Below are 15573 nucleotides of genomic sequence, written 5' to 3'. Positions count from 1 at the left end.
GCTGGAAGAGGTGAGAGCTGCAGGGCTGGATTAATGGACAGGCCCAGTAGGCACGTGCCTAGGGCCCGAAACTGTCAGGGGGGCACACTGACTCAACTTTCCAATTTTTTTTGCCAACGGCAATGGCCCCCACCAGCATCTGTTCTAATTTCTATAGACCTCACTTCCAACTTTGACACAATTGATCATTCCCTACTTCTTACACGACTAGAATCTATCAATATTTCCGGTACAGTTTTGCAATGGTTCTCTTCTTACTTTCAGGACCGAAACTATAAAGTCAGTTTCAATGACTCTATCTCCTCCACTATTTACCAAAACTATGGAGTCCCTCAAGGCTCTATTCTTTCTCCCCTTCTTTTTAATATATTTCTGGCACCACTACTTACTCTGGATCAATCTATAGGCTTTACCATATTTACATATGCTGATGACATCCAACTACTCCACCCCCTTAAATCCTACATCCCCTGATGAAATAACTGAAATTAATCAAAAACTCAATAAAATCAGCCTCTGGCTTCGGCATAATAAACTTTCACTGAACATTCTTACAACTACTAGTATCCTTTTCTCGCCCTCTCCAGATGAACATTTATGTCAACCCATCTGTATCGACTCCTCTCCAATTCAAACAGATAGTAAAGTTAAACTTCTCAGAGTCATTCTAGACAAAGACCTCACCTTTCATCAACAAGTTAGTGCAGATATGCAGAAATGTTTTCATAAGCTTAGGCTCATCCGTTCTATCTCTTCTTTTCTTGATCCCTCCTCAATTAACATCCTGATTCACTCCCTAGTAATTTCAACTATAGATTACTGTAATGCTCTTTATCAAGGTATAACCCAGAAAGAAATCCGTCGTCTACAACTATTGCAAAACACTGCTGTTTATCTATCGTGCAAAAAAATTTGACCATGTCACCCCCCTCCTCCGCAAAGCACATTGGCTACCTATTACTCATTGTCTCTCCTATAAAATACTTCTCCTCACTTTTAAAACAAAAAACTCTAACCAACCAGGGTTCATAGATAAACTTTTGATCCCTTATTCATCATCCAGGACCCTCCTTTCAAATAATCAAAATTTACTCTCCATACCATCAATATGGGAACTATTTTACGATACTACTCGCAAATCCATCTTTTCAGTTACCGCCCCCCTCTCTGTGGAATGCCCTCCCATTAGATGTTCGATTAGAGTACTCGCTTGAAAAATTTAAAGCCAAGCTTAAAACCTTCCTTTTTAAAGATGCCTTTATTCCTTAGTATTAGCTTCAGTCTCTTAATTCCTTGATTCATGTGAAGCTTTGCAACATCTAATACTTTTTTTTTTTTTAATGATTCCCCTCCTAGTGTTTTTGCCACTCCCCATTTACCGCCCTTTTTTATTAGTTTTACTTTGATGTATTTGAAATAACCTTTCCCTCCCTTACTTTCCCTCCGTTTCATGTACGTTAATTCGAATTCGTCTAGTATTTTTAATATTTGATAAAATATTGTTTTTATTTACCTATTTTAATTGTCCCATACAATCTTTTTATATTGTACACCGTCTAGACACTTATTTTGATAGACGGTATATCAAAAATAAAGAAATTTGGAAACTTGAACTTGGAAACACAGGGCCCCTCCCCTGGCATCAGCGCAACTGGTAGATTGCTAGGTACCTGATCTCCCCACCGCAACAATTTCTTCTCTCTACAGGGGTGTCTAACCCGCGGTCCATGGGCCGCATGTGGCCCCCGCTTGAGGGTGATGCAGCATTTTCCTCTGCCGCCTGGGTGTTTAGCTTCTTGCCGGCTCCCTCCTCCATCTTGCTGCAGTGTTCACTCAAAGCTGCAGATAGCAGCTTCTAAATGCCTTCTACGGTTGACGTTGCGATGTCAGAGAGAAGGCTTCCAGCTCAGCCGTGGGAGGTACGTAGGAGCACTGCCCGCAGCTTTGAGTGAACACTGCAGCAAGACGGAGGAGGGAGCCGGCAAGAAGCTAAACACCCGTGGCACATAAGGGAGGGAGGGAGAAGGACGTGTTGGGACTTGAGAGGGAAGGAGCACAAACAGGACAAATTATAAAAGGAAGGAAGGAGGGACATGAACTTAGGACACAGAATGAAGGGAAAGAGGGAGGGGAGCATGAGCCATAAGATGGAAGAATGGAGGGAGTGAGGGAGTGAGGGAAAGAGATGCTGAGGTGAAGGAGAGAATAGAAAGGGAGAATTAGGTGTCTGAGAGAGGGAAAGAGATGGTGCACATGGGGAGATGAAGAAAGAGGAGAACTGTTGGGGGGAGAGAGAGAATTATTGGACATGGTGGTGGGAGAGGAGTGAGGTAGAGATGCATGGGCATGGAGAGAAGGAGGGAGAACATACTAGGCCGAGGAAGTCTAGATTTTTTTTTTGTTTTTTTTAGTACAGAGGGGGAAGGTATTAAAAGAAGTGCTAGATTGGGCATGGGGAGAGAGCTTATGGGGCCAGAAACAGAGGACAGAGAGAGTGGGCAATGGTCTGAAGGGAGAGAAGTTGGACCTGGGGTGGTGTGGATTAAGAGGCAAAGAGATACTTGAAGGGAGAACTGTTGGGAAGAGAAAGGGAGAAATGGTAGACCTGGGGAAGTGAGGCAGGCAGGCAGGGGGAGAGATGGGTGGGGAGCAGTTAGGAAGAGAAAGGGAGAGAAGTTGGATCTGGGATGGAAGGGAGGGAGGGAAGTGTTAGGCCTGTGGATGGAAGGCAGAGAGATGCAGCATCTCTCTTTTTTTCCCCTCCATTTCATTGTTCAGCATCAAGGGGGGAGGGAAGAAGAAAACCAGAAAAGAGTGGGAGCAAAATGTTGGACCATGGGGATAGAGGAGGAGAGATGGACCCATGGGAGGGCAGGAGGGAGGAGAGCTGGGATAAGAAGATGCTAGGAGATGGGAAGATAGGGACAAGGAGTTAAAGCCTGACCAGAGGAGAGAAGGAGAGGGATTCTGAAAGTGGTGAACCATCTAGATGAGGCCAAAAGGGAGATGACAAGATGAGTGAGAGAGCAGTGAGTACATTGGTATAAATGTGGTAATGGGGAGTCGATAGCAGGAAATAGGAGGCTGGGAAAGGAGTGAGATGGGAAATGGGAGAGCTAGGGACTGAGAGAAGATGGAGAATTGAGAGGTAGCTGAACATTTAAAAAGAAGAAGGGTGATAAAGAAGGCAAGATTTGAGTGGCCAGAGGCAAAAAAGAAAAGAAAAACTGAAGAAAGCTGAATGTGAAAGATCCATTCCCACCTTTTGTCTGTCTGTTTGGCACTGAAGAAGAAAGGAGGTGAGAAAAGAAATAGCAGATGGAAAGGAGGCCTGGAAAGAGTTAGAGCACAGACAGAGGAAAGCAGAACAAGATGATTAGTATATTAATATCACCAGAAAGCAAAGGTAGGAAAATTTATTTTATTTTCAGTTTAGTGATTGAATTATGTCAGTGTTGAGAATTTGTCTGTTGGCTTTGTTATGCACTGTTTTTGTTTCTATTTTTCTGATGTTGCATGACATGTGTAATGCCAAGTTCGTTAAGTAGTCAGCACTTCATGGCTTACAAAGAGACATACACAAGGTAATGCTTATTATACTAATTTAACCATTACATAAATTGCATAGCAGTAATATACAAAACACAAATGATTTAGAACAACTTCACCATGATCATAGCAATACCGCCCCTCACAGCCGGGAAACCTCCCTTTTTAGGCAGCCGATGGACTGGGTCAATCACGGGACTATCCCTTTACGGCGAAAGCAGTGCAACATGCAGAAAGTGGAAAACTATCTAAACTTCACTTTCTGCATATTGCACTGCTTTCAGTTGGGCATAGTTGAAACTATCAGAAGCAATTAAGGAAAGATTTATAAACTATAACGAGTTGCAAAGTTGTCATTTCTTTAATAAGACATTAACTATTTTTTTTCTGCGGCCCACCAAGTACCTACAAATCTAAAATGTGGCCCTGCAAAGGGTTTGCGTTTGAAACCGCTGCATTAAACCGTGTTTGTCTATGTGTTCTGTAATTTTTTTGTAATAAAAGTTTCCACTATTTTGCCCAGCACTGAAATCAGGCTTACCGATGTATCATTTCCCTGGATCACCCCTGGAACCCTTTTTAAAAATCGGCGTAATATTGGTAATATGGACGATTTTAGTGATAGGTTACAGATCACTAACGGCAATCGGAAACTTAATTGCATGTAAGCATGTGGTAACATAGTTGTGCCTTTTAATAAAACTATTAGCCCATGGGCAGAGAAGTTACGCCAGCTTCAAAAGAGGTATAACTTTGTGCAGAAACTTAGAGGGAAGCTGCGTCAGCAAAAGAAAAGTAAAATTTTACCTGTAAAGGTAATTTTACCTGTAAAGGTAATTTTACCTGTAAAGGTAAAATTTTTTGATAGGTATGTACTTATAATCCATCTTTAAATATGTCATGCAGTATGTATAAGTTCATACCGATTCTCCATGTCTTTTTTCTTCATGGCAATATCAGCCTTCATGTCACTCATTGAGGGCAACTTGTTAAGCCCTAGAAAGTAAAATTGAAAATGGAAGGTAAACCAGACTTTACTTGTGAAGACCATTTGAACATAAAAGGAAAATTAACATGGCTTCATAGTGACTGCTTCTATCCAGAGCACTATTCTTCAATGCAAAGCCCTTGGACCTTTTAGGAGGCCCACAAAGTCAAACTCAACTTTCCGTTTCCCTGCCCTCCCTTCCCTCCCCACTTTATAAGCCCACCATCCCTTCCTGCCTGCTTCCGTGATGCTTTTACAAACGATTTTCATCCCAGCAGCATTCAGCCAGTCTCCCTTTTGCCAACACCAGGGGCCTTTCCTCTGCAGCAACTTCCTGTTGCCGCATGGGAGGGATACTCGGAAGAAAGAACCCTGGGGTTGGCCATAGAAAGCCTGGCTAAATTGCTGCTGGGAAGACAATTATTTGTAAAAGCATCAAACAGGCAGGCGGGGAGGGAGGGATGGTGGACATGTGAAGTGGGGAGGGTAGAAAAGTAAAAAGTTGAGTTTGACTGTGCAGGAAGACTTTGGGGAAGATGACTGTAAGAGCATCGAGCGGGCAGGCGGTAGGCAGGCAGAGAGGGATGCCAGATTCACAAAGAAAGATCAGCCTGAACTAAGCAGAAGGAGGGGGGAGTAGAAGAGATATACACTCGGGAAGAGACTGAATAAGTGAAGCCAAAGTGAGGTTAGGGGCAGTAGGGATACTGATGAAAAGGGGGAGAAGCTAGAAATGGTGTGGCTGTGGGGGTGATTGCTGATGGATGCAGGTGAAAAGAAGGAAAGGAAGGGGACAACCTAGATATGGACAGCGAAAGAGAGACCCAGCAAAGAGATGGATGGGGAAAGAGCATAGGAACAGGAACAGAGGGGCATTGCTGGACATGGGGAACAGACAGGGATACAGAGGAGTGATGTTGGATGCGAGGAAAACAAAGAGAGAAAGAAGGGATGGTGCACATGGATGGAGAGGGAAGGAAGAGAAAGGGGGCATATGAAAGGAGGTGAGAGATGAAACAATGTATATGGATGTAGGGGAGGTAAGGGAAGAGAGGAGAGGCATGCCATGGCACATATGGATGGAGGGGAGGCAAAGGAAAGAGAGGAGAGGAGCACTTGAATGCAAGGGTGGGAAAGCAAGGTTCACATGGATGGAGGAGATGCTATTCATGGATAGATGGAAAGGTAGATAAATTTGAGATGGAGGCAGAAAAATGGAAGAAAGCCAAATATGAAAAAATCTGTGAACAGCAAATAGGAAACAGAGTTAAGAGCGCAAACAAAGGAAAGTTCAACCAGAGGCTGGGAACAAGATGATAAGAAAAAATAAAATAACCAGACGACAAAGGTAGGAAAAAATGATTTTATGTTCAATTTGATGATTAAAATTTGTCAGTTTCGAGAATTTACATCTGTTGTCTTTATATTTTTACACTGTTGGGGAAGAAATCTCTTTCTTTCTATTCCTTGGGTGTTGTACTGCAGGCTGACTCTAGCATTTTAGGGTTTCGTTTGTGCACATTAGGACCCTTAGTTCGTGGGAGGGTTGATCTGTTTTCTGCATGTCAATGCCGGGGTCACCAGCTTCAAAATATCCAGGTCAAAGTTCGGTAGCTCATACTTAGCTGTCAAAGCCAATTTTCATCGGCTGGCTGGCTAAGGCTAATGGCTGAAAAGAGACCTGCTTTTTAGGCAGTTCTGCCTGACTGCATGCCTTAGCCAGCCAGCCGATGAACATCGGTGACCAGACATAGCCAGTCACTGGGCTAGCTGGCTATCTCCCGCTGAATATCAACGGATAGCTGGCTAAGCGGGAGCTGTTCCTGGGGTTGGAGTGTGGACATTCTTTAGTTTGACATAAAGCAAACTTTTCTTTATGAAATTTGCAGTTATATTTCAAATTTTTTTTTATGAAATGAAAAAGAATGAGCAAAACTGATCATTTTAAATAACCTATGGCTATACACAAAAAGGCACTGGACTGCTTTCAGTCAGCGGCCGCCATTTTGAATGTGAGGATATTCAAACTGACTCCAGCCTCCGGTAGGCCAGCACCACTTCTTTTCCCACATACATTTATCTATTTTTCAGCTTGATAGCCTGTATTTTCCAAAGTCTGAGGTGAGTATAAAACAAAGTCTACAGGCTGACAGATGTGGCAAGAGTTTTGGGGGGAGGGGGGGGGCAGAAGCTGCTGGGACAAATGGAAAATTGGGTTGGAAGTGTTTTCTTCATGGTTGAAGCATTGGACCTAACATTCTTTTGTTTAATTTGTCTTTTTTTTTAAATTAAATTTACTCTTTGCATTTTAAATTAACACCAAACTACTCCTATTATACTAAGACATAAATTAACATTTTAAATTAATACCAAACTACTCTTATTATACCAAAACATAAGCATTTCTTCATCCAGTATGGACTACCAAATTATTATTGTTACTCTCATGGCTCTTCGCTATGTTTTTTCTAGAGCATGTGTACGTTTGATGAGCCATGTTTCACTTTTTGCACAAATTCATTCCCTTTTCCTTATTTTTCTGTTCTTGATCTTTGGATGTACTTGTGTTATAATATGTATAATCATTACATTTGTATTATGCATCCCTTGATCTTGTTGTATGCCTTTTGCTTTATCACAAAACCAATAAAAAATTTTTGAACTGAAAAAAACAAACTCAGTCATGTGGGGTTTTTTTTTTCTCTGGTTTCAAAGGTACCTGTAGTATTCTGCAGTTTTACCTTTAAAAACTCGAGTAGCCCAGCGGCATTGAAGTTCTGCTATAGGCATGATGGCACCAATAGGTTGGATAAGACCAATAAAAGCCACCGTCATCTTTTCCAGGTCAGCAGGGAAGACGAATTTATATAGGGGGATCTTATTGTTGTGAACTGTTAAGGAAGGTTCATCAAAGAAAGGAAAAGAAAAGCTGTATCCTGTGGCAAAGATGACGGTGTCAATGTTGTCCTCCACCGTTCCGTCTTCAAAAATGGCTGCCGTTTCGGTAAACATCTTCACATTTGGTTTTATCAGGACTTTTCCAGCTAGGATACGGTTCGGCAGATCATCATTGACTGTTGGGTGCTGACTAACAATTCTGTTTTGTAAAGAAAATCATTTTTATTATACGGTGGTTCAAGAGATATTACATTACATTAGTGATTTCTATTCTGCCTGTGCCTTGCGGTTCTAAGCGGATTACAAATTAGAAGAGATCTAGACAATCCCGAGAGAATTACATAACAAAGATTCATGAAAGTTACATGATATGGTAGAGAATTACAAATTAGAAGATATCTGGATTTTTCCAAGGGAATTACATAACAAAGATTCAAGTAATTACGGAATACGGTGGAGAGTATCAATACATTCGGGTAACAGAAGAAAATTACCTCACATTGAAGGAAGAAGTTTATTGGATACAGATGGAGGTGCTTGTTTAGGAGTCTGAGAATATATTGGCGGTATGGTTCGAGGAGTTGACTAATGTGGTATTCACGGGGGAGAAAGCATGTACGACTAGGGAGGAGGTTAGTAAGCAGGGAAGTATTTTTTGAATAGAAATGTTTTGATTTCTTTTCGAAACATTTTAATGTCTGTTGTTTTGATCATCAGTTTGGTGATGGTAGGATCAGTTTTCGCTGCCTGTGTCGCTAGAAGATTGTCGTATAGTTTCTTACTTCAATGCATGTGGTATCTTGGCCTTGCACATTTCCAGAAATTAATACAGGAATTCAAACTAAAGCTTACTAGATAAATCAACTGCCTGGGTAAATAATGATTTACCGGTGTAAATTGACCTGTCTGAATATTGTACTCTGAAATTGTAAGTCCACTTGGACATAACACGCCCTGAGATCAAATTTGGAAAAAGTGAATAATTTAAATCTAAAATTCAAATCTAGATTCAATCTGTCCAGTTCAAAGTGTGCCCAAGCTTCCATAATGCCAGGTTAAAGACAGTCACTCTTGGGAGTATCTTCAATAGGGGTGTGCATGGGAAAACATAAAAACATAAGAATAGCCTTACTGGGTCAGACCAGTAGCCCGTTCTCACGGTGGCCAGTCCAGGTCACTAGTACCTGTCCAAAACCCAAGGAGTAGGAGGGTTCTGGAATCCCAAGAGCAACAACATTCCATGCTACCGATCCAGGGCAAGCAGTGGCTTCCCCTGTGACTTTTTCAATAACAGACTATGGACTTTTCCTCCAGGAACTTGTCCAAACCTTTCTTAAAACCAGCTACGCTATCCGCTCTTACCACATCCTCTGGCAACGCGTTCCAGAGCTTAATTAGATTTCTCTTTCTCTGAGGTCTGTGACTGGATCCTAGGATTCATTTACTGTATATTTTTTGTTTTAGTTTACACTTTCCTATGTACACAGTCATTGAAAAATAGCATGTCGGTACACTGGAACTCACCTGTGACAGGGCTTTAAACCATAGTTCTCATGGTTAAACCGTGCGTTCGCTCTTTTCTCTGCCCAGTCGTTCAGCATAGATATAGACATGAACTGTTTGATTAGATATTTGTACCGACTGTATAATACCACATCAAGAGGAAAGCCGTCATCACAAACACGATTTATTATCCAGGCACCCCGTCTGGTACTGAGAAAGACCTGCAAAAAATATAGATATTAAATTCATATGACATCCCAAAAAAATCACTTCTGATGCCTGATAGGGTACTAGGGGGGATTTATCCCCCTTGTCCCCTGCTTCTCCCCTTTCCCAAAACGCACCTTTTCCGCGAACAGGTCTTTTAATCCCCCTTGCCCCCTGTTTCTCCCCTTTCCCACACTCACCCCGTTCCTTCTGCTCCACCCCCTCCCCCCACTTGGTCTCTCTCTCGTTATCTCATACCTTCCAACCCTACCTTCTGTATTACCGTTACCTCTGCTAAATCTCAGTTAAAGAGTTCCCCACGCCCCCCTCTTCATTGCCTGTAACTTTGTTAAAATTTTGTAAATCCGTGTGTCATCGCGGACCTTAATTAACGGATGTGAACCGCCTAGAACTTTTTGGGTATGACGGTATACAAGAATAAAATTATTATTATTAATCCAAATCCGAAATCACTGGTAATATCGCAAGATGGATTCATGGGGGTAATTTTAGAAAGGCAAATCTGCCTCACACATAATAATTCTGAATATCCTGAAAACCTGAATGGCTGGGTGGACCCCAAGGACTGGATTGAGAACCTCTAATTTATGACTAAAGACTGTGGGGATCATAATCGAAACAGAAAAACGTTTACAAACCAGCCTAAATCGGCACTTGGGCGATCAGTAATAAAAGTCGTCCAAGTGCCGATAATCGAACAGGGTGTTAGACGTATTTAAAAACGACTTGGGCCTTCACGGTGCTGCTGAACGACCAGAGCTAAAAGGGGCGTTTTAGGAGGAATGGTGAGGGCTGGATTTGGGCGGGACGTGGGACGTCCTAGACCGAAGGTTTTACAACACTGCCTAGATGGAACTTGGACGTTGTGACTTAGGCCATCTAAAACCCGGTCTAAGTCCACAAAAGGTATCCAAAATGACCTGATAAGCACTGTAGACACAAAGTACAGACCCCCATACACAGCCCCAGTGATCACTGACCCTCTACCCCCCCAATAAAAAATGTAATAGCAACTGTACATATCTGCCTCCAGAACATCAGCATCTGGCAACATGGCTTAAGAAAGCCTAATAGAGCTGCACAGAGGTGGCTTAAGTGGTCTTAGAGGTGGGTTAGTGAACCATGGAGAGGAGGACCCAGGCCCATAAGCTACTCTAATCACTGCATTCATGGAGAAACATGTGCACCCCCCAAAAACCCCCAAAATCCTTTTGTACTGCCATATAAGTGGCTCCTGCAGCCATAAGGGCTATTGGGGTGGTAGATATTTAGGTCTAGTAGATTCTGGGGGGTGTTTGGGGGGGCTCACCATGACCTATAAGGGAGCTGTTGTGAAATGTTTATGTGGCACCCTTTTTGTGAAGTTCACGGCAGTGCCCTGTAAGGTGCCCCATTACTCTATTGCCATGTCTGGATGTCCAGTCCATCACTTTGCTAACCCCTCCCACGTCCGAAAGGTCTTTTTCTAAGCGTTATTGAGTTGGACGAATTTTTGGTCGAAAATGGGGTATAAAGATGGACGACTTAGCAGTCTGGAAGATCAAATGGCTAGATGTACAGCTGGATGATTTTCGGAAAAAAAAAAAAAATGCTGGACATATTTTTTTTGAAATGGACCTTTTCCCATGTCCGACTTTGGACGACTTGTGAGTTAGGCCCAAACGGACTTAGACATTTCTTTTGATTATGCCTCTCCACGCATTTATATATACTTTATGAGTGTATTGTATTTACACACTATCGTATTGAGATAGATCACCAAAACGTCACTGTCTGTTTTTCTAAATTCTCAGATGCTGGAGTACAGCACCACAGATGACAAGCAGCCTTGTTGCTTGTCCCAATGTAATTCGTGTACATGGTTTCTCACAGAGTTGGGTAAATACTTACCCCCTCTTCTACGAAACCGCACTAGCGGTTTTTAGTGCAGAGAGCCGCCCTGAATGGCCCGCACTGCTCCCAACGCTCATAGGAACTCGATGAGCGTCGGGAGCAGCGCGGGCCATTCAGCGTGTTCTCTGCACTAAAAAACGCTAGCGCAGATTCGTAGACGAGGGGGGTTAGTAATATATTACTTTTACAGGTAATACATTATTTTTTCACAAGAACCTTTCTAGACTAGACATATTCCCATTTCTTAACGAAACTAGTGACTGTTTTATATTACATTTGGAAAGTAACTTACTCAACAGTGGTAACTCATACTTTTAAAAGTAATATATTATTAGTAATATATTACTGGGACTATTACTTTTCTTACCCTCGCCTTCAATTTATTTTCTTTCATTTGACAATTGGCATTTTTTTCCTCTCAGATTTAGATTTATTGTCGATTCTCGCTGCTTTGTTATCTCCTCAGTACAATAAAGCATAAGAAGTTAATTAGTAATATATTCCTTGTACAGCTGTCTTTCATCAGCGTACCTGCTTAGCGAAAGCACTGAGTTCCACTGCCAAATCCCCTCCAGAGTTTCCAATGCCAATCACAATGATCCGTTTGTCCACAAATTCATATGGAAACTTATAGTCCCGGCTGTGGAAATACCGACCTTTGAACTTTTCTATTCCTATGAAGAGAGAAGAATGTGATATGTTTAAAAGATACTCCTACTAATTCTGAATGCTTTTACGTTAGCTGTTTTATAGCCATGATTTATGGATCAAACACGATTAAGAGAAAAGTGCAAAAAAAAAATAAATCCCTGCAAGTCATTTTATTGAACCAATTTTTTGAAGCAGTGTATCGCTTTTTCCTACAGGGACTTTGTTTTTGGATACTTCCTAAAGAGAGGGGTAGAAAACTGGAACGCTCTTCCGGAGTCTGTCATAGGGGACAACACCCTCCAGGGATTCAAGACAAAGTTAGACAAGTTCTTGCTGAACCGGAACTTACTCAGGTAGGGCTAGTCTCAGTTAGGGCGCTGGTCATTGACTAGAGGGCCGCCGCGTGAGCGAACTGCTGGGCACAATGGACCACTGGTCTGACCCAGCAGCGGCAATTCTTATGTTCTTATGAAAAAAATATCCTTACAAAAACTGTGCATCTAAACCAGTGGTGTCAAACTCGCGGCTCACCAGGTACTATTTTGAGGCCCTCAGTATGTTTATCATAATCACAAAAGTAAAATAAAACAGTTTCTTGATCATATGTCTCTTTAGCTATAAATGACAATATTATTATTAAGACTTAACCAAAAATAAATAAAAAATAAATAAAAATAAATAAATAAAAATAAATAAAAATAAAATAAAATAAAATAAAAATAAATAAAATAAAATAAAAATAAATAAAATAAAATAAAAATAAAATAAAAATAAAAATAAATAAATAAATAAAAATAAATAAATAAAAAATAAATAAAAATAAATAAAAAATTGTCATTTCTTTAATAAGACATTAACTATTTTTTCCGAGGCCTTCCAAGTACCTACAAATCCAAAATGAGGCCCTGCAAAGGGTTTGAGTTTGAGACCACTGATCTAAACTCACTACAGGCTTAATGGACACGGTGGTGAATGCTTGTAACAGCCTTCAACTAGAGATAATGGAGACAAAAGCTTGGAATTCAAGAAAGAATAGGAATAACCAAAGATCAACTGGAATAACACTGGTCTTATAATGGATGGGACCTGATATACTGCTTTTTCTGTGTGGTTACTACATTAGTCTGAAGCTTTTTCTCCCTCTTTTGGGGTGCATGCTGGGTTTAAAGAGGGGGTACCTCGGTTCCACAATCACACAACATTTTGAATCATTATATGAACATATTATATGTTGTGCGTCCTCGCATAATATGTTATAGAATACCATTGAGAGTATGGTTCACACTTGCACATACAACTGCAACAGTCATGCATGTATGTGCTACTATTCCATAACCTACACATGAAATCGGTCCCTAACTTTAGGTGATCTGGTATAGAAAAGCTGCTAAGATGCGCCGTTCCATGAGAGAGTCCAGTTCTGAATTTCCAACAATAGCCCAATGCATTATGGGGCCTGTGGCATTTATTCCAAAGGATAAAATGCGGCAATTCAGCTAGTTTAAAGGAATGGGACCCCAAATAACCATATTTATTGTGTTTTTATTTATTTTCCTACCCTTTTACAAAGGCGTGGCAGCGGCTGCTACTTGCAAATGCTCCAATGCTCATTGGCTGTCTGAGCAATTACCACGGCCTGCTGCAATAATCTCCTTTGTAAAAGGGGGCCTTTACTTATATTTCTTATGTACTGCTGCTATTCAAAGTGGTTTACATTCACCATTTATACAATACAATACAATCTTTATTTATATACCACGAATACCTCAAGGAAGTTTACAGCGGTTTACATAAAACAAACAGGTTAATACAAAAATTATGAATTGGTTATCCTACAATTATAACTTCTTTAAGTACAAATTCTTCAAAAAGATAGGTCTTCAGATCTTTTTTAAAAACTCTTAAAGTTAATTTGCTGTATAATCTAAATAGGCAGAGTTTTCCATAGTTTAGCTGCTTGATAAGCCCAGGTTGAATGATAAATTCTGCTATATTTTATATTTTTAATTTCAGGATAACAAAAAGCATGGTTTTGCCTTAAATTAAAAGCTGTCTCAGTGAACAGGGTAACTTACCAAACCCTGCCCTTAGTTGCCCAGGAATAATGACAATTGCACAAATCTTTTCCAATCGGTTATTTTTTTATTAGCTTTATTATCATTATCATCTTTCATTAGATAATTTGTGCAAGAAAATCATAGAAAGTCAGGCATGTCAAAGCACATCTTTCCTGGCCAATATGATCTCCGAGAAACCCCTGCCACCAGGTTCACTTATATACTTTTGCAATGCCTAGTATGACATCACACCTGTCAACCAATCAGCCAACAGAGGCCATCCTTAGGTTTAAACAAAGAAATTTCTTTTAACATGGTTGCCATTATACTATACCTCCAGAAACTTTGAATCCAAAACAGCTTTCTGTGTCAGGCAAAAACTTGCCTTGGAAAAACTGACAGTTTCAAGTTTCACTGACACATACAAAACCCAAATAACCTCCCTTACTGGAAATTGCTATGTGGGCTGAACAGCCCTCCCTTCACAAGTTTCTATGGTAGGCTAGCTGAAAGGTCAAATAGGTCAAACTGCAGGTGTGTTACTTCTCAGGATTTCTTCAGGTTTAAAATATATAAAATACTGTTTTCAAACCAATTTCTATGTTTAATATACATTCATAATCACTCATGGGATCCATCATCCATACACAAGCAACACTCATATTTCATTCCTATCTCAGTCCTATTCCATAATTCTTTAAAACATATACCCTTTCTTCTATACCCAGCATTGGAATGTGAAATCAAATATGCTCCAAACTAACGAGCTCAAGAACATCTGCTATCAATTAGGCAATGAGGATCTTTTGGCACGAATCCTTTAACAAAGAACAAGCACATAGAAGGACAGAAACCAAAATGGAGGAAGATTAATACAAAATGGAGTCATTAATACCTCTAGAAGTGTGTTGTATCTCTAATACCAGATTTCCTCTATGATCTGGCTTAATAGCAAAATACATAAAGAGAATATTATTATGCTTTTCCTTATCTGTAGTGTTTTTCTGGCCTTGGCTGCAATCCATATTCAGATTTGTTTATATTTGTGTATCAACTTTTCATAAGTTTCTATTGGGCATGGCCTTAACTAAAACATATACATGCATCTAACTAGATTTACCCAGAACCATATGAAAAGGAGGCATCATATGTAGAAAAATCTACAACATATTCCACAAACATGTCTTGCACACTATCCATTCCATTACCGCATTACAGTGCCCCCTACCAACCAGCCAGCACCACTACTCACTCAGTTAGAGAATTTAAAAAGTTGTGGTATAGAATCAGGTGTGTCCCCATAGTGAGTTTATACTACACTGACCACACAGACATACCAGCAAGGCAGTAGGGCACCTTAGGAGAAACCACTGTGAACTTCAAATAAAGGGTGCTAGGTGTACATCTCACCCTCAAAACTCTCCTAATATTTACTATACCAATGTGTCTACCACCCATTAGCCTTTATGGCTGCAGGTGTCACCTATATGGCAGTATAAGTAGGTTTTAGTGGTTCTTAATGGGCTCACAATTTCCACAATAAATGTAGTGGGTAGAGTGGGATATGGGCCTAGATCCCCCTCTCTATGGTTCACTACATTCCTCACCAGGCTACTAGAATTACCCATACCACGTGCTGCTGTTATAGAGACAGGTATGTATTGTTTCCTTCACAACTTTGGGGGGTGGGATGCAGTCATTGACCACCTGGGGAGTATGGAGGGGCCATGACTTAATCCCTCCAGTAGTCATCTGGTCAGTTTGGGTATCATTGTGGCACTTTTAAAACAGGTATAGCTCAGGATG

At 40.7% G+C, this 15573-nt stretch overlaps 1 protein-coding gene across 3 annotated transcripts in view; it reads right to left on the bottom strand.

The window, feature by feature from the left end:
- LOC117367999 (dimethylaniline monooxygenase [N-oxide-forming] 5-like) overlaps nt 1–15573 on the bottom strand; it is a 29996-nt gene that overhangs the window by 1626 nt on the left and 12797 nt on the right. For all 3 annotated transcript variants that reach the window (XM_033961187.1, XM_033961189.1, XM_033961188.1), the window contains exons 5-8: nt 11591–11733; nt 8960–9159; nt 7279–7634; nt 4473–4545 (exon numbers count right to left, since the gene is read on the bottom strand). In XM_033961187.1, coding sequence (XP_033817078.1) covers nt 4473–4545; nt 7279–7634; nt 8960–9159; nt 11591–11733 — 772 coding nt within the window. The remainder of the gene's footprint in view (nt 1–4472; nt 4546–7278; nt 7635–8959; nt 9160–11590; nt 11734–15573) is intronic.

Source organism: Geotrypetes seraphini, chromosome 10, assembly GCF_902459505.1.
Source record: "Geotrypetes seraphini chromosome 10, aGeoSer1.1, whole genome shotgun sequence".
Lineage (NCBI taxonomy): Eukaryota > Metazoa > Chordata > Amphibia > Gymnophiona > Dermophiidae > Geotrypetes > Geotrypetes seraphini.
This window is presented reverse-complemented; position numbering and strand designations above follow the sequence as displayed.